The sequence below is a fragment of the Schistocerca gregaria genome, chromosome 1, assembly GCF_023897955.1.
Source record: "Schistocerca gregaria isolate iqSchGreg1 chromosome 1, iqSchGreg1.2, whole genome shotgun sequence".
Classification (NCBI taxonomy): Eukaryota; Metazoa; Arthropoda; class Insecta; order Orthoptera; family Acrididae; genus Schistocerca; species Schistocerca gregaria.
The window spans coordinates 653,250,206-653,278,104 of NC_064920.1; the positions used below are offsets into that span (position 1 = coordinate 653,250,206).

At 42.7% G+C, this 27,899-nt stretch overlaps 1 protein-coding gene across 1 annotated transcript in view; it reads left to right on the plus strand.

Annotated features, from left to right (window-relative positions):
- The window catches only part of LOC126361189 (uncharacterized), a 156,788-nt gene that overhangs the window by 74,503 nt on the left and 54,386 nt on the right, over window positions 1–27,899 (plus strand). The window contains exons 9-10 of the mRNA XM_050007770.1: window positions 308–409; window positions 15,382–15,483. Of these exons, the coding sequence (XP_049863727.1) occupies window positions 308–409; window positions 15,382–15,483 (204 nt within the window). The remainder of the gene's footprint in view (window positions 1–307; window positions 410–15,381; window positions 15,484–27,899) is intronic.

Here is a 27,899-nt window from a genome sequence, read left to right on the forward strand (position 1 = left end):
CGGAGAGCCTCTATTGCCGTTTGCACGTACTGTAGTGGTGGCACTGTTAAACGTCATGGCACTGTCATAACAGGAATACTGATTCAGGGAATTGCAGTCACCCTCCAATAAGACCATGCATAACAAAGCATTATTCTTGTCAAATTGACCTCGGAGTTGAACACCTATTTATTGTACCTGTGCACTTTTCCTGGTAACTTACATTGCAATTTACAGAGTTAAAGATAACACGAAAGATGTAGTGGTCTCGTTGTGCATAACAGAACAGTATTAGCCAATACTGGTATTTTTTCTTTTCATTTTTCAGCTGTACCCTGTTTCTCAGTTGAAAATTCTCTGGATAGAAAATCAAGCCAAAGAAAAACAAATAAAAGGAAAAGCAAGTTGGAGGAAGAAAATGAAGGAATGGGTATGTCATACTTCTGTCAAAAGTCAGTTTTAAGGTTTAAATAAATTAGACATAAAATAATGTTGACAATATTTTAATGCAGTGTAGTTGAACTATTTCTGCAAAGTGGTTGTGTTTTAATGTGCTACTGTGGTGTGGTGCATGATGTGTGGTGGATCTAAGTACTTGGTGATACATGACAAACTTCTCAATCTGTTGAAAAAGCTTGTGCTGCTTGGGTTATTTCAGTAGCTTTGACAGTTCACATTTCTTCTCTCCCCCAGGGGGCTTGCCACTCTTTAGTGAGTTCACACGGCTACCATTGGGCCCCAGCCATTGCAGCATTTTTTCCCCTTCCGTGCTGCATGTCTATCCTCTTGCTGTTCTTTTTCCCCTCCCTTGGAGAACATGTCTTGGATGTTGTTGAGAATGTTCTGTATTTTCTGTCGCTGACATAAGAACAGTCTCATCTTTGTTTTTCACTCCCTTTTCCTTTCTTCGTTTCCCTTCTCCTTTCTTTCCTCTGCTTCGGCGTTTCAGGTTCCTCTTTTTCTTCTTCCTCCCTGTGTGCTCCTGAAAGCTGACCTACGCATCTGACACGTAACAGGTGACTGGGTAACACGCAGTTCCCAGCCCTGGGTCAACAGATAGGGTTTGCACATACCCCCTGGTACAGGCCAGGCCCAGGAAGAGGTGATTGACTGAGCTGAAACCTTCCTAAATTGCCTGTGGTACCTCTGTCAAATGTTCGGGAAGTGTGGCCTGAGGTGTGAACAATAACCAAATGCAGGAGTGCGCCATCGTGGACGCTGGCAATTGTGGGGCATTTTTTCGCAATGATTCGATCATCTTCCCAATCAACATCTACGAAACATAAACATGGTGAGGGTGCTGATTCAAAGACCCTTCCTGCTGCACCACGGTTTTTCATGGTTTCACGTACTGAAGACAGTCAGTCCTTCACCACAATAAATCCGTTTATTATTCAGAAAGGTGTTGAATCAATTGCTGGCCCTCTGAAATCATGCTCTCATTTATGGAATGGCACTTTGGTCTTGGAGACAGCTTCTGATTCTCAAGCACAACTACTGCTTGCTGCCTCGCTTCTCCATGGCTACCCTGTTCGTGTTGAGGCCCATAGAACTTCGAATTCTTCCCGTGGAAGGCTGCTCAATGGTCTAACCGAGGCCAAAATACAGCCTTACCTCTCTGATTAGGGTGTCATTGCCGTCCATTGTGTAATGAAAAAGGTAGATTTCTCCTTAGTACCCACCCACTCTCTTTTCCTCACCTTCGATAGAGTGGTGCTGCCGTCCAAGATCAAAGCAGGCTATGAAATTATCACAGTCTGGCCATACATTCCCGAACGCAATGTATTGCTACCAGTGTCTTGTCGACACGCAGCCAAATGTGTAACCTATGGTAGAGACGCACACGGGGGCGACTGTCCGTCACCTCCTCCCCACTGTATGGACTGCAATGGTGGCTATGCTACCCCTCTCCGGGATTGTCCCGTGTATCTTGAGAGCAGGCTGTCCAAGAGATTCGGGTAAAGTAAAAAGTGCCTTACCTTATAGATCACAAGTTACTGGCTAGTCGCAAACCTTGCGTTTTACCATCTGGCACATAGTTCTGTTCTTGTTGCCCCTCGCTCCATGGAGGACATGGCCACACAGGCATGTGACCTCAAATTCAGCTCTGAGGTTGTGAAATCGCCAAGTGTCAAGGTAGCATCGCCGTTCCCCGATACTGCTGTGCAACAAACCATCAAACTCTCGCCGCAAGGGCCGAAGCCACCAGCTACACAGCAAGTAGGCAGGAAAGGACAGAAGGTGTACTCCCGTGAACACTTCCTCCGTCCCTCCAGCCAAACAACACCCGAGTCGTCCTCTAACCGGAAAGTCTCAAAGTCCACCAAAGGCAAACGTTTTTCTCCTTTGGCAACTTGAAGATCCTGTTCAATGGTGTCACCATGTGTGACCTTAGTCCAGGGGCCCTCTGTCTCACCGGTGTGCACCACCAACCGTTTTTCAGTGTTGGACTCCACAGACCGTCCACACAAGCAAGAGAATGCTTCTGTGGACCCCATGGAGTAGGAGCCTCCTGCTTATGTGCTCTTTAGTAGTGACTCTACACTGGCTGTCACTCAGTGGCTGCCGAGTTGAGCCCCCTACATCTCTTCCTCCTCGTGACTGTCCTCCAGTAGAACATTCACGGTCTTCAGTCCCACAAAGAGGATTTACAGCTGCTTTTAGCATTGCAGCATCCCATTGTACTCTTCCTTCAGGAATCGAAATTGTGCTCTCATGACCGCTTCGAGCTTTCACATTTCTTACCGATTCATTTTGACCTTCCCCCTGAGGTCAGCATTCCATCTCATGGAGGCGTCATGGTGCTCATTCGGGATGACCTTCATAGTCATCCCATCTCCCTGACTACCCGTCTTCAAGCTGTTGCAGTTCGGCTTTCCCCGCCTGACTTTTTCCCTCTGTACCATTTATGTACCTCCGTCATTCAATGTCACCAGGGCAGACTTCCTTCAGCTTATTGGGCAGGTACGTCCCCCATTTTTGCTACTCTGTGACTTTAATGCGCATAATCCCTTTTGGGGTTCACACAGGACCTGTCAGAGAGGTGCCCTCTTAGCTGTCCTTCTTAACCTCTTCTGCCTTAACACTGGCACACTCAATTTCCTTTCCAACTCCTCACGCACTTATTCCCATTTGGACCTATCCTGCATTGTCCAGCTTCCCCATCATTTTGAGTGGTCAGTTCTTTCTGACACCTACTCGAGCGACCATTTGCCTTGTGCTCTCTGTTTGCTGAGCCTTGTGCTCTCTGTTTGCTGACTCCTACCCCATCTGTGTGCATGCCAAAATGGCAGCTTACTAATGCTGACTGGCAACCTTACTCCTCCCTGGCGATCTTCGAAGAATAAGACTTCCCCAGTTGTGATGACCAGGTGGACTATCTAACAAATGTTATCCTTACTGCTTCAGACCATTTCATTCCTCGCATTTCCTCTTTACCACATCGTGTCTCCGTCCCTTGGTGGACCGAGGCATACCACAATGCCATTTGCACAAGGAGACGTGCTCTCTGCGTTTTTAACCATCATCCTATGGTGCCAAACAGCATTTCATTATAAGCAGATGTGTGCAAAGTATCGTCGCCTTCTTCGGGATAGCAAACGAGCTAGCTGGATTTCATTCACTGGTTCTTTTAACAGTTCCTCTGTCGTGTGGGCCAACCTCCAACGGCTCTCTGGGGCCAAGATCCATTCCCCCATTTTCAGCCTCACAGTAGCTTTCGATGTTATCGTGGACCCTACTGCTATCTCCAACACCTTGGGCCACCATTTTGCGGAAGTTTTGAGCTCTTCCCACTATCACACTGCTTTCCTCCATCAGAAACGAACGGAGGAGGCTCGGGCGATACCCTTCTCTTCTCCGAATCGGGAGTGCTACGATTCCGCCTTTACTTTGAGGGAGTTCAATCATGCTCTCAGTTGATCCTGATCCTCCGCTCCATGGCCAGACGCGATCCACATTCAGATGTTGCAGCACCTTCCTCTTGTGGGCAAGCACTTTCTGCTTAACACGTACAACCGCATCTGGGCAAAGGACACATTTCCCGGACGCTGGTGTGAACCCACCGTCATACCCATACCTAAGCCCGGTAAGGACAAAAACCTTTCTTCCAGCTACTGCTCCATCTCTCTCACCAGGTGCGTTTGCGAGATGGTGGAAAGTATTATTCATGCCAGGCTGGTATGGTGGCTCGAGTCTCAGGATTTGCTAACGAATGCACAGTGTGTATTTCAGCATGGCGTTCTGCAGTCGACCATCTCATTACTTTGTCCACCTATGTCATGAATGGTTTTCTGCAGAAATCCCAGACTGGCAGTGTTTTTTGAATTGCAGAAAGTCTTGACACCTGCTGGAGAACTGGCATCCTCCATACTCTTTACACGTGGGGCTTCCATGCCTGCCTGCCCTGTTTCCTTCAGGCATGTTTTAAAGATCGAATTTTCAGGGTGCGTGTGGGTTCTGCCTTGTCAGACACCTTTATCCAGGAAAACGGTATGCCTCAGGGTTCCCTCCTGAGTGTTGTTTTCTTTGCTATCACCATTAATCCTATCATGGCCTTTCTCCCACCAGGCATCTCCAGCTTCGTTTTTGTTGATGATTTTGCCATCTATTGCAGTTCTCCGTGGACCTGTCTCACTGAGCAGCACCTTCAGTGGGGTCTTGATTGTCTTTACTCCTGGAGCATCAACAGTGGCTTTCACTTTTCCACTGACAAAACCATCTGTATGAATTTCTAGCGGCGCAAATGATTTCTCCCACCTTCTTTACATCTCGGGCCTGTTGCCCTCCCGTTTGTTGAAACTTCAAAATTCCTGGGGCTCATGCTTTATAGGAAACACTCTTGGTCCTCCCATGTCCCTTACCTGGTAGCCCGCTGTACGTGGTTCCTCAATGTCCTATGTGTCCTCAGTGGTACTTCCTGGGGTGCCGATCGAACCACTCTCCTCCGTTTGTACCAGTCTATTGTCCGTTCAAAACTCAGCTATGGGTACTTCTTTTATGCGTCCGCACGCCCATCCCTCATATGTTGTCTCAACACTACCTACCATCTTGGCATCCGTTTGGCCACGGACGCCTTTTACACCAACCTAGTTGAGAGTCTGTATGCTGAACTACCACTACCCTACAGCCGTGACTTTCTCCTCAGCAGGTATGCATGCCGTTAGTCTGCGATGCATGGTCACCCATCCTATGCCTCGTTCTTTGATGATGATTCCTTTGATCATCAGTACGGGGCACATCCTTCTTCTGTTACTTCCAGGAGTCTGCTTTCGCCGCTTGCTACAGTGGCTTAACTTATCACTACCTGCACCTTTCCCGGTGGGTGTGAACCCTTTGCCACCTTGGCTTTGTGAAGTGACCCATGTTAACCTTGGTCTCCATCTATCGCATGGAACTTCAGGGGTCGGTTGAGCCTTCATCATTGGCACACGTGTCTTTAGATATCAGCTTCCAGCACACTCCTCAGTATTTACAGCCGAGCTCTTCACCTTGTATCAGGCCACGGATTACATCCGGCTCACAGCCTTTTCAATTCTGTCCTCTGCTCAGACTCTTTCAGTACCCTCCATAATCTATGTGCACTGTACACTGCCCATCCCTTAGTGCAGTGGGTCCAGGAAAACTGTCACCTGCCCACTCCTGTTGCCAATTTGATGTTTCTGTGGGTTCCTGATCATGTCAATCTGCCAGGAAACGAGGCTGCTGACGCTGCTATCAAAACTGTGGTCGTAGTACCTCAGCCTGCTAGTACCTATATTCCCTCTGATGACCTCTTTGTTGCCATCTGCAGGAGTTGGGGTCCCTTTGGCATCGCTAGTGGTCCTCCCTTCATGGCAATAAGCTCCGGGTTTATAAGCCTCTCCCAGCAGCTTGGACGACCTTCTCTCGGCCCTCGCACTGGGAATGGGTTATTTTAACTCAGCTGTGTATTGGGCACTACCATCATTTGCTAAGTGGCGCTACCCCACCATTTTGCACACATTGTGCCCAAGTTTTACTGTCTGCAATTTGCTGATGGAATGTCCATTTTTGACCTTTTATGTTCCCGTCTGTTTTTTCTGTCCGAGTTATCGACTGTTTTAGCATGTGACACACTTTTTATCCGCCAAAGCAATATGGCAAAAGCGATTTCATTTTTAATTTTGGACCTACAGTGTCTTTTTTTAGCTCTTTTCCACATGCCTGTTTTTAGCTGTTTTCTATTATGTCAGTTGGGATTGACATATAGTTGTTTTTTAACTCCTCTCTGTCTTCGAGTTCTGTGGTTTTGACTTGGTCGCATATGACCCCCAGCTGTTTTTGCGCCTTAAAACAAAAACAAAATACATTTCTTCTAATTATGGATCTGACTTGTGAAATGCCATTGAACAAACATCTTGTTATGGTGCTTTCTGATGATCCGATGCGGGATTTGTCATACTGCAGACTTGCAGCTCTATTTATATCAGGGTCCATATAGATCTGGAATCGTGAGTGCATAGTAATATGTTTCTTCTTTGCTATTCTCTTGGAACCCCAATCTAGCAGTTACCAGGTGATTCTAAAGGGCGAGTCACCTAAAAGTTGCACTGCAAATATTTTGTGAATGGAAGGCACCATTGATGTACAGATTTCACAGGTTGAAATGATAGATAAGGGCCAACCTCTTCAGCCCATACATTGTGTGTTATCAGTTTTGAATGTGTGTATTTAAAAAAAGGTACAAATATGTCAGTGGTACAATGACTATTGACATTATCACAAAGTAGGATAAATTAGAATGTCAGTGTTTGTCATTGTAGAAGTCTAGTACAAGTAGTTTGAGATACCATAGTTTGAATGAACATTTTAAACACCGACAGTTGTTTGTTTCATGTGATAGCACAAACGAATATATCAAATAGACATAGGTGGTATGTGCAGCCCTACACAGACGTTAATACATCTCCAGAGGTGCGATGTTGTTAAATGGGATGAACGAAAGACAAGCAAAAGTGAACAAACCACCTCTGTGTAGTCTGACACACAAAGAACCAATGCACCGTCAACACAATTGTTCAAAATGACCACCTCCAGTGTCAATACTAGAATGCAGTATGCCATGCAATAATTGCTGCACACGTTCTAGCATTTTAGCAGAAATTGCAGTGCAGACAGCAGTAATACACCATTTCATATCATCTGGTGTCACTAGTATATCCATGTAGGCAGCATCTTTTAGCCCCCCACCCCCTGCATAGAAAAAAATCCAGTTGTCAGGTCGGAGGAACAGGCCAGCCAAGGTACAGGGAGTCTTTGTCCAATCCATAAATTTGGAAACAGTTTCTGAATACGCACAGTCTTAATTTATGCACTGTTGGTCATAAAGCCATCACATTGATAGCACAGGCTCCTCATATTCTGAGTGGAAACATTTTCTACCATCTGTAGAAGATGGCCCATTAGAAGGCTGAGATATTTGTTCATATCCAATGTTCCCTCTCTAAACAAGGGTCCTATGAGGCAATGCACTATTCCATACCATATCTTTAAACTCCATGAACACTGACATTCCACGTAATGAAGCCAATGGGGATTATCAATAGACCAGAAGTGCATGTTTCTGAGATTTACTTGGCTGTGATTAGTAACTGTAGGTTCATCTGGAAACAAAAATCACGACATGTCTGGGGTGCCATGTGTTAATGCCGAGGTCAAATTTCACAATTCACAGAATCATTTCCATGCAGTACAGTAAAGTCCCGTTAATCCAAACTAATTGCACCGGATCTTGTTCAGATTACCTATATGTTTGGATTAGCCAGAATTACGGTGACGAGTTTCTAGAATGAAGAACATCAAGCAGATAAGTAAGTACACCATGGTAACAAATGGGAACAAGCGTGGGATCAATGGCTCACTCTCATTCCCTGCCCTTGTTGTCATGCATTGTTGTGTCTTAGGTCAGTGCACTGCCAGTTGTCTCGCACAGTACTTGGTTATGTTAGATATCGATCACTGGCAAGCGTAACAGTTGTATTGTATTCATTCAGGTGCAGTGTTGTACGTATTTTCGTCAAGAGTACCATACAATGTTAACTCCAGAAGAAAAATTGAATGCTTTGAAGCGGATAGACAATGGTGAGAATGTATCTCAACTGGCAATGGAACTGGGTGTTGGTAAAGCAACATTTTGTGATTGAAAGAAGAACCGAGTGAAGCTTGAACAGTCCTGTGCAATGTCTTTGGGAAAAACACTCGAAATTCGGCAGACTTTGAAACAGTCCCAGTACGATAAAGTGGATGAAGCTCTTTTCCTTTGGTTTACACCGGAAAGAGAAAGGGGAACTCCTTTGAGTGGAGCACTGGTTCAGGAAAAGTTTGTTTACCTGAACAAGTTAATGAATTGTAATGAGTGTTTTAGTGTGAGTACAAGTTGGTTAGACAGTTTTTTAAGTCAGGAAATCCATCAGCTAACAATTACTGGAGAGAAGTTTTCTTCTGACCGTAATGCAGCGAAGGAATACTTGGGTGAGTTTAAAAAATATTTTCGCCAACAAACTTATAATGCTGACAAGACTGGCCTTAATTTTAGGGCATTGCCAACAAAAAGCCTGGCATAAAAAAAGACCATGCTCCTCGTTTTAAAATATGCAAAGATCGTGTGACTTTATTAGCTGCTGGTAATCACAAGCTGCCTATTTAATGGTGATTGGCAAATCTGCTAGGCCCAGAGCTTTTAAAAAAGTGCAACATGAAGTCCCTGCCTGTATATTATCGCAGCCAGAAAAAAGTGTGGATGGATGGTAAGCTGTTCAAAGAATGGTTTCATGGCCAGTTTGTTCCCTTTGTTTGGTGGTTTTCTAAGGAAAATCATTTGTCTTCCCGTGCAGTCCCTTTGATTGATAATGCACCCTCTCACCCCAGCACTGAGGAATTATGTGATTCAGAAATTGTGGCAAAGTTTTTACTGCCGAATGTTACACCACTTCTGCAGCCGATGGACCAGCTCGTACTGCAAACTTTAAAACTGATTTGCAGAAAACAATTTTTAAGAATGCTGATCCAAGATGATAGCATTCCTTTAGTGGACAAAATAAAAAAGACCAATGTGAAAGATGTTTATTGGGCCGCTGAGGCATGGCAGAATATTTCAGAAAATACTCTGAGAAAATCGTGGAGAAAATTGTTGACATCGCTTGAATTCCAGGACAACCTAGTTGAAAATGAGGAGAAAAATCTATTACAAATTATACAATCCCAGGTTGTGAAGAAGCTTGTGAAGACGTCGTAGATGAGTGGATGGCAGCAGATAGAGAACTTGACTGACATTGATTTAGTTGCTACTGTGACTCAAGACCAGGCAGAAGTGGACTGTTGTGACAAAGTGACAATGAGCCTGAAAGCAACAAAGGAGAGCTGATGCCACACGTGATACAGCAGAAGTCCTTGACCTCGCACTACGTTATTTGGAGCAACAGCCCACTGCTACACCTGTTGATTTGATGTTTGAGATGATGGCGCAACTATGCCTCAGCCAGCCGGTGTGGCTGGGCAGTTCTAGGCGCTACAGTCTAGAACCGCACGACCGCCCCGGTAGCAGGTTTGAATCCTGCCTCAGGCATGGATGTGTGTGATGTCCTTCGGCTAGTTACGTTTAAGTAGTTCTAAGTTCTAGGGGACTGATGACCTCAGATGTTAAGTCCCATAGTGCTCAGAGCCATTTGAACTATGCGTCATGTGACACTGTCTTCATTGCGCCAGAAAACAATGACTGAGTTTTTGTCATCTAAAAAGTAGGGATAAAATGTCCACTGTATTTTAGTAACTTTGACAGCTTTTCTTTCATTGTTATGCATTGTTTAAACTTAACGTTTTCTTGCCAATTTTTCTAATACATGTTTACTGTACTGTGTAAATTAAAATAGTCTGTATGTACTGCAGTTTACCACACAGTTTTCCATACTTAGACTAACATTTTTCATGTTTTGGATTAACTGAACGTTCGGATTACTGGGGTTTGGATGAGTGAGACTCTGCTGTACTTAATACAAAGAGACACGAAAGTAACGGAACTCGTGATGATTAGAATGCATAGTATATGTTGCCTATTTTGTGCTGCTTCCTCGTCAAATTGTTTGTGAACTACTTTGTGAATCTACTGGTACAGAAACCAGAACACCAATTTCACCCTCTTCTTGAGTCACACGTTTCATACTGTAAATAATGGGGGTGAAAGGAATGGAAAAGAAATGTGATGGGAACGCTTTGTCAGACCCAAATTCCCATGTTCCTACTTGCCGCAACACAATGACTCATGCCCATTAAACCCTTACTTGCAGAATTCCGATTCCCATAAGGAATTGTACATCGGTTGTGCATCCACACTGAAACTTTTTCACCAAACAGCTGCCGCACCCTTACAATTACAGATATGACTCGTGTCTTTTCTGTCGGACATGTCCAACAGAACAGACACCACTTACATGTATGCATTCTGTTACGTATTTTAGGTGTTACACTACCACCTGTAAATAATTAATAATGTTCACAATATAACAACTTGTAAACCACATGCACTAGCATCCTGCGGAGAATACCAAGAGCATTCTCATTTATGCTACTTTTTGGATTTTACTGTTAACAGACACTGTCCCATTTAAATATTTGTAGCTGTCATTAATAACTCTCTCTCTCTCTCTCTCTCTCTCTCTCTCTCTCTCTCTCTCTCTCTCTCTCCAAGCATTAATCCCGACTTGCAGGATCTGGTGGTTTGCTACATCTCCTCCATTTCTCCCTGTCGTTAACATCTTGTGGTCTTAAGCCAATAACGTGCATGTCTCCCTTGACGTTGTCAGTCCATCTCTTTTTCCAGTCTTCCTCGTGGTCTTGTTCCTCCAGGGTTGATGTGGAACACCGTTTTTGTGACTGAGTTGTCTTGCTTTCTCATGACATGGACGTACCAGCGGAGACAGGCTTCCCTCACTTTGTCTATGATCGCCACAACACCAAACATTTGCAGAACATATGTATTTTTTACGTGGTCACATCATGTCAGCCCTATGGACCATTGAAACATCTTCATCCCCATGGTGTGTAACATTTGCTCCTGTTGTTTCATCATAGAGCAACACTCAGTCCCATGCATTACTGCTGGGCATACCGTTTTCTTATATACTTTTGCCTTAAGATACTGAGGCATCTTTTTATCACAGAGGACTCCAGTGGCCTGTTTCCACTTGAGCCAAGCTGCATTCACCCTCATCCGAGTATCAAGAGTTGTTACAGTATGAGGTATGACTTAAAATGTGTGGTCTTCTGCAGGTCTTCTTCACGGATGCTTATGGTTCCTCTGGTTTGGGAGCCATGTTATAGGTACTCTGTCTTCTGGACATTGAAGTGCAGTCCATTTTCAGCCAGTCTGTCCTTCCACGTTTGAACCTGGTGCTGGAGCTCAGGGCAGGCTTGTTGGTAAGTCCAGGGATGTGAAGTCTGTCAGCTGTAGCCGTATCCATGCAATGGATGAATAGCAATGGTGAAAGGGCAGAACCCTGATGAACACCCACAGTGATATCGAAGGGCGGAGAAATTCCAGCAGGACTACGAACAAGACTAATGGAATTACAGTACGAAAGCTCCACGCAGCTCACATACTCTTCAGGGATGCCATGGCAGCGAAGAGCTCACCAGATAAGATTGTGTGGGATACGATCAAAAGCCTTTTCTAGGTCTAGAAATGTCATGTGTATACTCGTCTATCTCTGTTTTTCCATCAAAAGGCGCGTGGCATGGATAGCATCGATGGTGCTGTATCCCTTATCAAATCACACAAGTTTGGTGTTACAGAGACAATACTTCTGAGTCTGCTATCAAGTACCCATTCAAAGATGTTTAAAGTATGACAGAGGAGTCGAATAGGGTGATAAGTCGAGCAGTCGTTCACGTCTCCTTTCCCCTTCCAGATTGGAACTGTTATGCTAGTTGTCCATGCTTATGGAAGTTGTTTTTCGGTGATGTGATTCAGTTGAAGACTGAGGCAAGGGATTCTGAAGCAGGCTATCTGAGCATTTTCCAGATTTCCGCTGGTAGGTCATCTGGGCCAGTTGCTTCTCCATTTTTCATCTCACTGATGGCAAGCATTACTTCCTCAGGTGTAATTGAGGGGATGGGTCCTAAGGCAGGATCAGGACGTAATTGGTGGATGCGTAAACTCTTTGTTGCTGGTGTTATGAAAGTAGTCTGTCCAACACTGGAGAATAGATTGTTGTCTCTTAGAGGTTTGGCATCCGCTCCCTTGATGTGCATTACGCATCCAATGTCCTGAGTTGAACGGTGATGTGACTTAGCAAGACGGTAGATGTTGTTTTCTCCCGATGATGTGTCAAGCTGCTCATACAGTGTCTGGTAATACTGGTCTTTTTCTGCAGCTACTGCTCTTTTTGCTTCCAATTTCAGGTTGTGATATTTCTGGAGATCAGTGTCAAGTCTTTTTAAAGTATGTGTTGGTCAAAATGAGATCATGAGCTTCTGCAAAATCGAGTATCCAACATCCATCATTGTTCCGCACACCGAACCCTTGTCCTCCATGGCACTGCATATATCCTTCTTTGTGAGCCCTGACATGTCCATTTAAATCTCCTCCAACAATGATGGACTCATCCTGAGGAATTGCTCGAAGGAGGGCATCCAGACTGTTCCAAAACTTGTCCTTCTCATCCTCAGTGCATCCAGTTTGAGGTGCAGAGCAAGATACAATGTGGGCAGTGATAGCTATTGAATCAGTCTTGATAGACATAAGCCTTTCTGACACCCTGTTGACAATGGTGACATTTTTACGGAAGTCCTGGTCGACGACTATTGCTACGCCTTTTCGTGTACTGGTACCATGATAGATGAGTTTCTAGCCATCTCAGATTTCCTTTGCCTTTGAACCTTTCCACTTGGTCTCCTGGATGCAGGCAATGTTGACACAATTGTTTTTAAGCATTTCTGCTAGTTCACACTGTTGGCCGGTCAATGAACCAATATTGAGGGTAGCAAATCTCATTACTTGTTTAGGTTGGACTAACTTCTTTAACCTACCCTGTCCATGAGTAGATAACCGTCGCTTATTTCTCACGTCACTTAGGTGCAAGTGGCGTACGTCGCTTCAGGGGGACGCCCTAGCATGCTCCGAATTTAGAAGAGACGTAGCCATAGATGCAATAAAAGATTCCTCAACCGACGGTTCACTTCGTCAGTCGCTGAGGGCATTTTATAGCAACTGCCAGCATGTAATTAGACTGCCCCTAACCTGAGGAATAGAAGCCTTTTGCAGCCACCCCTCTGGAGTACAGAGGCTACAGCTAAATGGTATTTCCCTTCTCATTTAATCCCCACAAAGGAGTGTTGCCTCATCTGCCAGCTTCGCCGTTCCGAAGTCCTTCTTCTCCACTGTCGCTGCAGTTGAAGTCTTCACCCGTAACCCTGAGCATGGGTTCCGTGTTATACCTGACGGGACTGAGTCCCTGCCTGAACTCAGTCATTATGTCATCACTTTGGCCTACTGAGGTGAAGGATGCCCACCCCTGCAACATGGACGCGACAGTCAGGAATTACCCCAGTGGAAGAGTTGGGAAGGGGACGCTACCTCCCTGGAGGCGGGTTAATGTCTGTGTATGCTGCCACAATCAAGGTAGCTGTCGTTAATAACTGCACATTTGTAAATGTTTCAAAATCTGTGTTTAGGCTGCAAAGACCTGCCCTTCTCTACAATTCAGTTCTGAGAGAAATTGCATATCAGTAGCGCTTCCCATGTCAGAAATATTTGTGTTAAAAGTGCTAGATTATTTTAGCTCTGTGTGTGTGTGTGTGTGTGTGTGTGTGTGTGTGTGTGTGTGTGTGTGTGTGAAGCAGAATACTGATGTTATGACCTGTTGTGTCTACTGCAGCTACTGCTATTGCTGTTACAGCAACTTTCAAATAATGACTTTAATGCTCCTCAAATGGAAGTTCAGTGGATGTGAAACCAGGAGTACTTTATGATTGTCCTACATACTGCATAGCTTGAAACACAATTGCAGATACCTGATGTCAAAAGTCATTTGTCACAGTTTCTATGGATAGCACTTGTCATTTGCCACTGCACAAAACGTGGTAGACTTGGATGGAATAAATGTGACACAATTAATATGGTAACAGGTGTCGAGCAAGTCATGAGAACTAACACAGTCACAGCCCAAGCAAGAGTCTAGCAGGGGCGGCGGCAGCAGCAGAAGAAGATAGACATAAAGTTCACAGAGCAAAACAGAGTCCTCGGGTCCACATAGTCCATTATGTCCGTGCAAAATACAAAATATGTAAACACACAAGTGGCAAGCTGTGGATGGCCCTCTTTGGGCCCAGCGAACTGGCTTACATGGAATGTGGACATACGGCTCACTCCAAACACATCACTGCATCCCCACAAGATTTGACAGTTACACAGGTCAATGATAATTTACAATATCACTATGTGTCAGAGATTCTAAAAAGCAAAAATCATTCAAACATATACATGTATGCAGATCTTTTGTGGATGATTTCACAATTTTGTCTTCAGAGCTGAAGGCTGTCTATTGTCCATGTGGTTGCTGAGGAATCTGACAGGACAGTGGTATTTCACCTAGTGAAAACTTAATTGAAAAGTGGGGATAATAATTCTGATTATTCTCACACAGTTTTACTATCTTAATTCAATATCTGGACCAGGGAATTATTAACAATTGCAAATGCTATTAGGAACTGAAAGGACTCCATTACCATTCATGTAAAGTATGCTACATATAGAGTAAATGCAGCTTGGAATAAATTTGGGAAAGCTTCCTAAAGTCAAAGTTGAACAACTTCCTCAATCCTGAAGATGGAGCAGTTCTTTTTGTTTTTGTTCAGGTAGACAATGATTAATTTGCATTTAATGGTAATCTTACAAGATAGTGAGCGAAGATGTTGAATGGGAAAGTGCAGCAGGGGAGTTTGTTGCATCAAAAAGCGGTTTTGAAGCACTTTAAAATGATTTGACATTTGTGGGGCATAAACTGACAGCCTTCTTTAGTGATATTTCTGTACTAAAAAAGTGAAGGTACAGTGTGGAACAGAGTTGTTTCCCAAATACATACTTATGTGTGTTGTAGCTCTGGTGTGCAGTTGCTTTTCATTTGTTAGAAAATGTATGTGCATGTAAATAGCAGTATTATTTGTTTCTGGATATCCCAGTAATCTAGTAACTTTTGCTATCCTAATAACTGAAATAAAAATTTGAGCGTGATTAAAATTTCTTTTCCTAAAATGAATTGTCTTTGATCAACATGCTTTAGTAATCTAAGCCTGATAGGATTGTATTGACAGTACCATTAATGCAGAAAATGTTGCTGTGTTAAATATTTTTGACTGGAATAGTGCAAATGTCTGTCATTTCTTTTGTAGCTATAACCAGCCCTTTGGCAGAAAATGCACAGATTCCAAACAGTAGAATGAGCCTGACCAAGAAAAGGAGGAAGAGCATGCAAATTGTTAATGAACAACCAGGTATGTATTTCCTTTCGCCAGTGGTGAGGTGGGGAGGCCATTAAAACTGTTACCATATTGTCTTTAATTGAATTAACTTTGGACTTCTTATTGTTTAAAAGATGAGCTAATATGTGTTATTTTGTTGGGTAGGGGAACCCTAAGTAATCTATGGTCATGGGATTGCAGACGTTATTGCAAAACAGAACAGTGAGAAAGAAAATGTCTTGCATTCAGTGATGCTGCTGGTGAGGGCAGTTGTTAGCATTGAGCATGAGAGTCTAGATGTGAAAACAATAAACTTCAGGTTATTTAGGCAATGAGCATTTCCAAATAATTGGAAAGAAGTATATTTCATTCCCATTTTAAAAAGGGATTTAGACTAATTCGTATAACCATAGACCTGTGTTGATGATGTAAATTTCTTGTGGAATAATGGAACACATGTTATGACTATATGGAGAACATAAATATCCTCTGTTGGAATCAAACAGAGAACTTACGTTACTCAGCTCTCACTGTTTCATCAACAAGATTTGGAAGATAGTAAATAAGCTGCCAATATTTATTTGCCCTGGAAGGCAGTTTTCCTCCACAGGGAAGGGGTTCCTCTTAGGCCAGTTGTGAGTAACATTGGTGCTTTGACATATTGTGTAGCAAAACACCGTGCTGCTCTGTTGAGTCCAAGAGTGGGTCAGTGTGAGCATTACATTTAGAACTTGCTGTATTTCTTAGCTTGTTTAGAGAGAGTGCATTTAAGTGAATCTGGTATTCTAGTAAACTTTGACGTGTTCTCTCTCTTCACTTGTGTTCTTCTGTCTGATTACTTACGGTTAACTGAGGTTTCGATTGGTGTTAAGCTAACAAACCTATTTCGACACTAGTTGACTTCCACTTACTTTTTGTTGTACGACCAGTGCTACGAGCAGACAGATAGTTCCAATGGGAAGCCTGTGGTCACCTGTTGTTGCCTATTTATTTATGGAAAACTCAAAGAAACATGCCTTGGAGTCAGTGGCTTTTCAGATATGTGGACTCTTATGTTCTTTAACCATATTGTAGTGAGAATTCGAATGCCCTGTTAGGACATCTGAATACAATTCATGTGAATATTCATTTCACGATGGAGATGGAAAAAGGTGGGTGCCTTTTCTTCCATGAAGTGTTGGTCAGGATGAAGGCTGATCATACATTGGGACATATTGTTTGTAACAAGCCTACTCAAACTGACTTGTATCCATGAGATATTTTGTATGTTGATTCACAGGGCCCACATCATCTCATCCCTTAGCTTTTGTCAGCTGATTTATCCCATCTTGAGGGCACCTTTTGTTAGAATTTGTATAGTAAAAGACAGATCAGACATGCATTGGACTGTTAACTAATACGCACCAGGTGAGTGCTGATGTTACCGAGGTGGCACCAAAATTTGCCACCTTTTTTACTTGTGTAGAAAGCATTTCCAACATGATTGGCTGTATTTTGTGAAAATATGATGTGAAATGTGTTTCTCAACCGCCATTTAAGATTAGGGTCTTCTTAGTCACCGCAAAGGATGATCCTGGTTTTCGTAAGGTGCCTGTCGTATTTCCTGCAGATGTGACACATCATTTATTGGTCAATCTGGAACATGGACGATCGTTGAACTGAACATAAGCATCACAAACTCTTAACACAATAGGCGAATCTGCTGTGCGGAATGTAACAATACGGAGATTATGGCATGATGATCTAGCTATTGGGATAGTGTTGCTATAGGTTTTGTTACAATTCTGCATGGAATCCTGCTCTTCTGTCTTGTGGAAAAACAGAGCAACAGAGATAACACTGCCTCACCTGTTGGTTATTAATTTTCACTACCAATCATTATTTATGTCAGTCATCTTCGGTTATGTGTTGCTAAAGGTGTCTGTGTGTCATCTTTTTGGAATCACTCTGCAAACTGAGATTTTAAATTCTTTCATAGCACTTTCTTGCTACAGTTTTACCCAGAAAATGACAATGTACACCCATTGAAATATTGGTGGTTGTTGACAACCTTATCCAGCTATATTGCCGTTAAGTTATTTGAACAGCATTATATTAATTGTGTATGTTACCAGTGCTATAAACAACCTGCCACTTTCCTTCTTTATATTCAACGTGTGTGTTGGGGGGGGGGGGGGGGGGGGGTCGTGTGCCACTCGTGCTCCCTAGCAGTGCCAATAACGTCAGCAGAAGTGTTGCTTGTGAACCACTGAGCAGTGCTTCAGAGTGGCCCCATGTGAAGCTGGCCTAATGCATCATGGAATTCAGCTTTCCCGTACACAGTGGGATATTCACGACATCAAAGATGGGATCAGAGACAGAGATTAATGTGACGTTATTTTGAATGACCTGTCCACAGAGTACTTTGGGCATTTAGTCAAAGAACAAGTTCATGACGGTAATGTCTTAAGCATCCTAGCAACAAGCAGACCTGAACATTTCAGATCGGTTAACGTAGAGGAGGGCATCAGTAATCATACTGCTGTAATAATATCGGTGACAATAGGTATTATATTAAGAAAGATATGAAAATATCAGTGCTGAGAAATAAGAGATAGAACACAGATAGATAAAATTCAGAAGCATGTTTCAGTATGCCTGACATGTATTGTGCAAGTGTTGCTTTAAGAATAGGGAAAGAGCAACTGTGATTCACTATTAAAAACTTACTATATAAACAAAGAGAATTTCAGCGCAGATGTAAGAGCAGTCAAAATACAGCTGACAAGTAAAACCTGAATGAGTATAAGGAGAGCAATGAGAGAGGTGATCAGTGACTGAGCGTAAAATTTTGTCAACAGATCTAATAACCGAAGGTTTTGTGGACTTAAAATCATATATTGAGTACTCAGTGGTTATTCTGGTACCAGAAAGCATGAATGCGAAAATGGCAGAATTTGAGAAATGATTAAAAAATAGAAAAGTATCGACTATCTCTTAGTAATGGGAAGTCATCCAGAACTGATGAGATACCAGTAGGATTCTACAGAGACTATGAGAAAGAACTTGCTTCCCTTTTGGCTGTAGTTTATCATGGGTCACTGGAGCAATAAAAGGTGCCTAGTGATGGAAAAAATCTCAGGTAATTCCAGTTTTCATTAAGGGTCATAGCACCGTTCCACATAATTATCAGCCTATATCGCTGATGTCAGTTTGTTATAGACTTATGAAGCATGTTGTATGTCCGCTTATTGTGAAGATGTTGGAGAGCAAAAAGTCCTGTAAAAAAGTCAACATGGATTCTGCTAACAGATGCAACTCAGCTCACAATGTTCTTCCATGAAATTCACAGTGCTGTAGACATCGGCACTCAGGTTGATGGAGTGTTCCTATACTTCAGAAAAGACAGTCAAACTGTCATTTAGTGCTAAAAAAAAGCTTACTGAGTACCAAACCAGATTTGCGGCTTGATTCAAGACTGCCTTGCAAATATAATTCTTAATGGCACACATTTGGCAGGTGTAAAGGTAATATCAGGAGTAGAAGGGGAAGCAGGGAAAGATTTACTGTCTGCAATGCGTAGGATGATCTGAAAAGTTTGTAAGGTTGTTTCATGATAGGTTGTACTAAGAAATAATTGTTGAGATAAAAATTCAATACATAGCGCTGTTTTCGAGTTAATTGGTATTGAAGTTAGTCAATCAAGTTGTTGCATGTACAAATTCCAGCAGCCCACCAGATACGATTAATGTCAGTTGTTCTCATACTGTAGATGTCAGAGCACAAGCCTGCTCAGCCTTTGGTTCAGGTTCAGTCTTTACTAATGTCCCATGTCCAATTTTTGTATCATTGTTTTGTTCAGTTTTAGGTAACTAAACTAAGAACAAGTTTTGTGATGCCATCTCTGACTGGCCACGCACAGTTGTCCGATTGACTAACTTCAGTGCTAATTATTTCAGAAACAGTGCAACATTATCAATTTTTTTCCTTAACAGTTAATTCTCAGCACAACATTCCCTGTACACTGTGTTTCGGCAAGTATTTGTAATTTTCTGTTTGTAATTTGCACCTGAAGTCAGCCAAGACAAATCCTGCTCATCATGTCTTTCATACATACTTGGTTGATTTCCAGTTACAAACAAAATTATTTTTAAAACAGAATTGGGTATCTCCATTCGATAGAACATATCCAAATTAGTCCAGAGCATTATTTATTTCATCAATATGTATTAACTGGGAAACGAAAACCTGAAGAATAACGAGTACTCCAGCAGTCCTGCCCTGGCTCTCGCTGACTGCTACGGCCATGCGGAAGCACTGCTAAGAAACAGCTAGAGTATTCATTATGCTTCATGTTTTACTGTTCTGGTTAATATGCTGCAAAAGCGAACTTGCAAATATCTGCTGAAACATGAGTGTATGAGCGGTCTGGTGGATAATGTTTGATGCTCCTTGAAGCTGTTTGCAGATTGTATGTAAGAAGCTGGCAATGCCAGATGACTGATTATCTGCAGGGAGACATGCTGCAGATTGACGAATAGTGCAGGGACTGGCCTTTGAACTGGAATGTAAATAAATGTAACATTTTGGACATACATAGCAGAAGAAATCCACTACTGTAATATTATGCTATTGGTGACAAATTTGCTGGAAACAGTAACTACATTAAAATATGTAGAGTTAACCATCTGGAGCAACCTCGGATGGATTGAGCACATGAAGCAAATAGTAGGGAAAGGTGATGCTAGGCTCAGACTTATAGAAAGTCTTACTGAAAGGTAATTCAGTCAAAAAAGTAATGGCTTACAAATTCGCCATTTTTTTTATTGTGCATCAGTCTGGCAGCCTCACCAGTACAGATTAATGGAAAAGAGATAAAAGAAAAAATGGAGTGTGATATGTTTCCTCACGGGATCATTTAATCGGCGTGACAGTGCTACAGTGAGGTTAAAGAAATCCCAGTGTCAGACACTGCAATAGGAGCTTTGTGCATCATGGCGAAGTTTACTATTGAAATACTAAGAGAGTATGCACAAAAAGAAATGTCTCATGAATTGACCGCATCAAGAAAATTAGAGGAACTTGAGCTAATGTGAATATCTGCTGACAGTCATTATTCGTATGCGCCATTCGCAATGTAAGGGGGATGGTGTCAGAAGATCTACATAATTTATAGTGGTATCAGAAGCACCCTTTCCACACACCATAATGTGGCTTGCAGACTATAGATGTAGAAGGTGTCCCATAACCTCTGCAATCATTTTGTGAAAGTGCTTTGAACTAGTGTTTAAAGTGTTTTTAAGCTGGCATTACATGACGCACCTATTGTATACAGTGTGCACCAGTAGACCAAGTGTAAAAATGTGGAACTGTCATCTTTGTTGGTAGCCCTGTGACATGATACATTTAACCTGTTAATTTTCACCAGCACCCCAAGGAACAGCAGGGTGGTGTGTGTCATTGAGTGTGAAAACTGGTATTTTTATAAAGCTGATATTTACTCATATTGAAGCTTCTGAGATGTCTAGGTTCATATTTATTAATAAGTTATTGTCGTGTTGTGCAGCTAGAAAGAAATTGCATTATTATTATACAGAATTAGAGATTAAAGTGTTTGTTTTATGTCATGCTGGTACAGACAAATCATTATCTATTTTTACATTTTACAGCATTTAAAAAATAGCAGGCACAATTATTTATCGGGCATTTGCCATGGCAATGTGCACCATTGTCCTTAAGGGAAGGGCAGAATGACAACGTAATACCAGGAGTAGAATATGGCTTCAACCCTGGCAGGGAAGAAGGGGTCAAGGCATGGACGTATACGGGTTGATCAAAAAGTCAGTATAAATTTGAAAACTGAATAAATCATGGAATAATGTAGATAGAGAGGTACAAATAGACACACATGCGTGGTATTACATGGGGTTTTATTAGAACAAAAAAAAAAAAAAACACTTCGAAAAATTTCCGACAGATGGCGCTTCATCTGATCAGAATAGCAATAATTAGCATAACAAAGTAAGACAAAGCAAAGATGATGTTCTTTACAGGAAATGCTCAATATGTCCACCATCATTCCTCAGCAATAGCTGTGGTCGAGGAATAATGTTGTGAACAGCACTGTAAAGCATATCAGGAGTTATGGTGAGGCATTGGCATCGGATGTTGTCTTTCAGCATCCCTAGAGATGTCGGTCGATCACAATACACTTGCGACTTCAGTTAACCCCAAAGTTAATAATCGCACGGACTGAGATCTGGGGACCTGGGAGGCCAAGCATGATGAAAGTGGCGACTGAGCACACGATTATTACCAAATGATGTGTGCAAGAGATCTTTCACAATTCTAGCAATATGGTGTAGAGCGTCATCTTGCGTAGACATCTTGCGTTCCAGCAGGTGTTTATCAGCCAGGCTGGGGATGATGCGATTCTGTAACAAATTGGCGTACCTCTCACCCGTCACGGTAGCAGTTACAAAACCAGAATCACACATTTCCTCAAAGCAAAAAGGCCTGATAATGGTAGATGTGGAAAATCAAACCCATACCGTGACTTTCTCATCGTGCAATGTCGTTTCCATGACAGTTCTAGGATTTTCGGTAGCCCAAATTCTGCAGTTGTTGGTGTTGACAGACCCTCGGAGCGTGAAATGAGCTTCGTCAGTCCACAACACGTTACTCAACCAATAGTCATCTTCCGCCATCTTTTAAAACACCCACACTGCAAATGCCCTCCACTTCACTAAATCGACAGGTAACAGTTCATGATGATGATGGATTTTACAGGGATAGCATCGGAGGGTACGCCTGAGTGCCAACCAAACAGTAGTGTATGGAATGCCGGTGCAACTGGACAACCCGTTAAAGTCTCCATTTCTTCCTGAACTGTCTTGACAGCTTTACGCCCACTACAGGGTCTATCGTCCAAACAACCCATGGCTTCAAACTTCGAAGTCATACTAGCCACAGCTGCATTTGTCAACAGACCTTTACCCATTCGAATTCCCTTCCTATGGCGATAGGATTGTAACATGGAACTAGCACATTCCCCATTCTGGTAATACAGCTTCACAAAAAAGCGCCTTTTCAGGTAAAATCAATATGCTGCGACTGCTGGAACATCTGATTCTCTCTCTCATTACAGCTCCTTTTCTGTCTGGTAAGATGTCAGATGTTCTCTTGAGTCCTTAAACCATGTCTGAAGTGCAGTTCCTTAACATGGTGTGTAACACATCTGTTATTTAAAGAAATTTAGGGTGTTTTTGGTCCCATGTGATTAATAGAGGGATTTCAGATTGAACCTAATTTTTACATTATCAGTTTTCTTCGATAACATTAATATAGTTGTCCTTATTTTTCATATTTATAGCTATGGCAACTGCTCCTTTACTGTTTTCAGTTGGTCTGTGTATGATACATTGTATATTTATATATTACTTTTGGATGAAGGTAGAGGGCCATAGGTGTGTGTGTGTGTGTGTGTGTGTGTGTGTGTGTGTGTGTGTGTGACTGGTAAGAACCAATACTCGAACAAAAAAATTTACTATATCCCGCTTCTGCAGAATAATACTGCAGCAACAAAACATGAACGAGAGAAAAAAATGAAAATAAAACTTAAGTTGCAAAGAAAATGTGCCATGTACAACAACAAAACACAGTGCTTATACAAGCGTCTGCCAGCAGCAAAGTGTGTCAAAGGCTTTAGGAAGATTGTGCAGTGCCTCTTAACAACAAATTGCCTCCAATAAGCGTGACATGACAGTTTTTTTTTACATTAGATTCGTTTTAATGCAAGATCTTTTAATGTTTCACACGTACAAACATGCGGGCTTCCTGCGTTATCGTAGCTGTGCAAGTGCAGTGGTGCCTGTTATATGCCGCTCTCTGGCAACTCCTGAAACGTACCTTTCTAACAGGTCACAGAAAAATATTGCGAATATTGCTTTGAAAAGCGTTACTTTCAAAGTAAATTTCCTTTTATGTAAGATAAACTACGTGAGAGAGTGTACGACGAATCTCTTAAATCACAGAGCGTTTGACCCTCATTTCAAAATCAACTCTTTGGGGACGACCATATGAAGAATTTAGAGCCCAGAAGATCAGACATTTACGTCCTTATTAAAAAAATTTACTGGCACATTTATGTGAGATATGACAAGCAAAAAATATCAACAAGATATGTGGAAGCTTAGCTTCTCTTGCAGCTTATTAATCTTAGAGGCCAATATTATATGTGATTGCTTTCCTTTTCTTGTAGCAACTATTGTACATTAATTTAAGCCATTAATTTTTCTTATTTGTGTGTTCGCACTACTTAAGGGTGATATGACTACATCACGTGTCAAATGCTGTCATCAGCTGGCGAGATCTACATCTACATCCATACTCCGCCTGGTGGCGTGTGGCAGAGGGTACTCTGAGTACCTCCATCGGTTCTCCCTTCTATTCCAGTCTCGTATTATTCGTGGAAAGGATTGTCGGTATGCTTCTGTGTGGGCTCTAATCTCTCTGATTTTATCCTCATGGTCTCTTCGCGAGATATACGTAGGAGGGAGCAATATACTGCTTGACTCTTCGGTGAAGGTATGTTCTCAAAACTTTAACAAAATCCCGTACTGAGCTGCTGGTCTCTCCTGCAGAGTCTTCCACTGGAGTTAATCTATCATCTCCGTAACGCTTTAGTGATTACTAAAAGATCCTGTAACGAAGCGCGCTGCTCTCCATTGGATCTTCTCTATCTCTTCAATCAACTCTATCTGGTATGGATCCCACACTGCTGAGCAGTATTCAAGCAGTGGGCGAACAAGCATACTGTACCCTACTTCCTTTGTTTTCGCATTGCATTTCCTTAGGATTCTTCCAATGAATCTCAAGTCTCGCATCTGATTTACCGACGATCAACTTTATATGATTATTCCATTTTAAATCACTCCTAATGCGTACTCCCAGATAATTTATGGAATTAACTGCTTCCAGTTGCTGACCTGCTATTTTGTAGTTAAATGATAAGGGATCTATCTTTCTATATATTCGCAGTACATTACACTTTTGAGAATGACATGCTGCATTCTGTTATCTAGGAACTCCTCAATCTAATCACACAAGTGGTCTGATAGTCCATGTGCTCTTACTTTGTTCATTAAACGACTGTGGGGAATTTTATCGAACGCCTTGCGGAAATCAAGAAACATGGCATCTACCTGTGAACCCGTGTCTATGGCCCTCTGAGTCTCGTGGACGAATAGCGCGAGCTGGGTTTCACATGGCCGTCTTTTTCGAAATCTATGCTGATTCCTACAGAGTAGATTTCTAGTCTCCAGAAAAGTCATTATACTCGAACTTAATAAGTGTTCCAAAATTCTACAACTTATCGACGTTAGAGATATAGGTCTATAGTTCTGCACATCTGTTGGACGTCCCTTCTTGAAAATGGGGATGACCTGTGCCCGTCTCCAATCCTTTGGAACGTTACGCTCTTTTAGAGACCTATGGTACACCGCTGCAAGAGGGGGGGCAAGTTCCTTTGCATACTCTGTGTAAAATCGAACTGGTATCCCATCAGGTCCAGCGGCCTTTCTTCTTTTGGACGATTTTAATTGTTTCTCTATCCCTCTGTCGTCTATTTCGATGTCTACCATTTTGTCATCTGTGCGACAATCTAGAGAAGGGACTACAGTGCAGTCTTCCTCTGTGAAACAGCTTTGGAAAAAGACATTTAGTATTTCGGCCTTAGTCTGTCATCCTCTGTTTCAGTACCATTTTGGTCACAGAGTGTCTGGACATTTTGTTTTGATCCACCTACCGCTTTACATAAGACCAAAATTTCTTAGGATTTTCTGCCAAGTCAGTACATAGAACTTTACTTTCGAATTCATTGAACGCCTCTCGCATAGCCCTCCTCACACTACATTTCGCTTCGTGTAATTTTTGTTTGTCTGCGAGGCTTTGGCTATGTTTATGTTTGCTGTGAAGTTCCCTTTGCTTCTGCAGCAGTTTTCTATCTCGGTTGTTGTACCATGGTGGCTCTTTTCCACCTCTTACGATCTTGTTTGGCACATACTCATCTAACGCATATTGTACAATGGTTTTGAACTTTGTCCACTGATCTTCCACACTATCCGTACTTGAGACAAAACTGTTGTGTTGAGCCATCAGGTACTCTGAAATCTGTTTTTGTCACTTTTGCTAAACAGAAAAATCTTCCTACCTTTTTTTAATATTTTACAGCTGGAATCATCAATGCCGTAACCGCTTTATGATCGCTGATTCCCTGTTCTGCGTTAACTGTTTCAAATAGTTCGGGTCTGTTTGTCACCAGAAGGTCTAATATGTTATCGCCACAAGTCGGTTCTCTGTTTAACTGCTCAAGGTAGTTTTTAGATAAAGCACTTAAAAATATTTCACTGGATTCTTTGTCCCTGCCACCCGTTATGAACATTTGAGTCTCCCAGTCTATATCCGGCAAATTAAAATCTCCACCCAGAACTATAACATGGTGGGGAAATCTACTCGAAATATTTTCCAAATTATCCTTCAGGTGCTCAGCCACAACAGCTGCTGAGCCAGGGGGCCTATAGAGACATCCAATTACCATGTCTGAGCCTGCTTTAACAGTGACCTTCACCCAAATCATTTCACATTTTGGATCTCCGTCAATTTCCTTCGATACTATTGCACTTCTTATCGCTATAAATATGCCTCCCCCTTCACTGTCCAGCCTATCTCTGCGGTATACATTCCAATCTGAGTTTAGGATTTCATTACTGTTTACGTCTGGTTTCAGCCAACTTTCTGTTCGTAGTACTATATGGGCGTTGTGACCGTTTATTAATGAGAGCAGTTCTGGGACCTTTCTATAGACGCTCCTGCAGTTTACTATCAGCACATTAGTATTGTTATTCCCTGTTGCATTTTGCCCACTCGTACCTTGCCGCATCTCAGGAGGCGTCTTGTCGGGCCTAGGGAGGGAATTCTCTAACCTAAAAAAAACCCATGTGCACTCCACACGTACTCTGCTACCCTTGTAGCCGCATCCGGTGTGTAGTGCATGCCTGATCTATTCAGGGGGACCCTACATTTCTCCACACGATAGTGGAGGTTGAGAAATTTTCACCCCAGATCTCCGCAGAATCGCCTGAGCCTCTGGTTTAAGCCTTTCACTCGGCTCCAAACCAGAGGACCGCGATCAGTTCTGGGAACAATACTATAAATAGTTAGCTCTGATTCCACCCCACGAGCGAGACTTTGCGCCTTCACCAATTCCGCCAACCGCCTGTACGAGCTGAGGTTGACCTCTGAACCCAGACGGCAGGAGTCATTGGTGCCAACATTTGCAACAATTTGCAATCGGGTGCACCCAGTGCTCTCTATCCCCGCCGGTAGGGCCTCCTCCACATCTCGGACGAGACCCCCCGGCAAGCAGACAGAGTGAACACTGGCCTTCTTCCCCGACCTTTCCGCTCTATTTCCCTAAGGGACTCCATCACCCGCCTAACGTTGGAGCTCCCAATAACTAATAAACCCCTCCCCCCGTGTGCCTGCTCTGACCTTGCTGAAGGAGCAGCCACATGTCCACTCACAGGCAGAGCGGGCGAGGCCACACGGCCAGCCTCCACATTTACCCCAATGCCGCTGAACCCGCCACTCCCCTTGGGGAGACCGTGGCCCAACCGCGCCCAGTACTCGCCAAGATGTCTCAACAGCAGGGACAGTGGGTGAAGCATGTAACACCTGGGGTGTACCTTGCAACGCACCAGACTTCCCACTGCCGCTACGCTCTGAGGCAGCGGCCTGAAGACGGCTGACCACGGCCATCAACACGTTCAGCTGTTCGCGAACAGTGGCCAGCTCCTCCTGCGCTCGTACACAGCAGTCACACATCCTATCCATCCTAAGGAATCAATTTACTGAAGAGAGTTAATCAACTTTTAACTAGACTGCTAATTCGCTAAAGGCGGCTGATTATTGACTAAACTGTGATTGCTAGCCACTTCTTGTAGAAAACAATGAAAATAGCACTACCTGTCTCTGGACTGTATTGAAAACAAACACTAGCACTACTGGCACTATGGATGACTAAAGGGACTCTCTCTGACTGTATTCAAAAAAACACGAAATCTATGGAACATTATTAATAGCACTCGAAAATTAAAGCTTCCTAAAAGCAAAAATACACCGAAGAAGAAGTGACAAGTAAGAAAACTACAGTCAATACTTAAATTAAGGTAGCTCGCTGTGACTGGCTTACAAAAGCGCGTTGCAATCTCGATTTTAATGCTTCGGAAAGTAACATGCGGTGTTTGGTGGAATTGGAATTTATACCTTCGTAACATGGAAATATGCAGTGTATGTGTTGCTGTACATCAAAGATCTTTCCAAAACGTTTTTTTCCCCCCTGTGTTTCACTTTCTAAAGTGCCGGGAAATTCTACCTCGGTGTATAAAACCATAAACCATAAAAAGATTGGT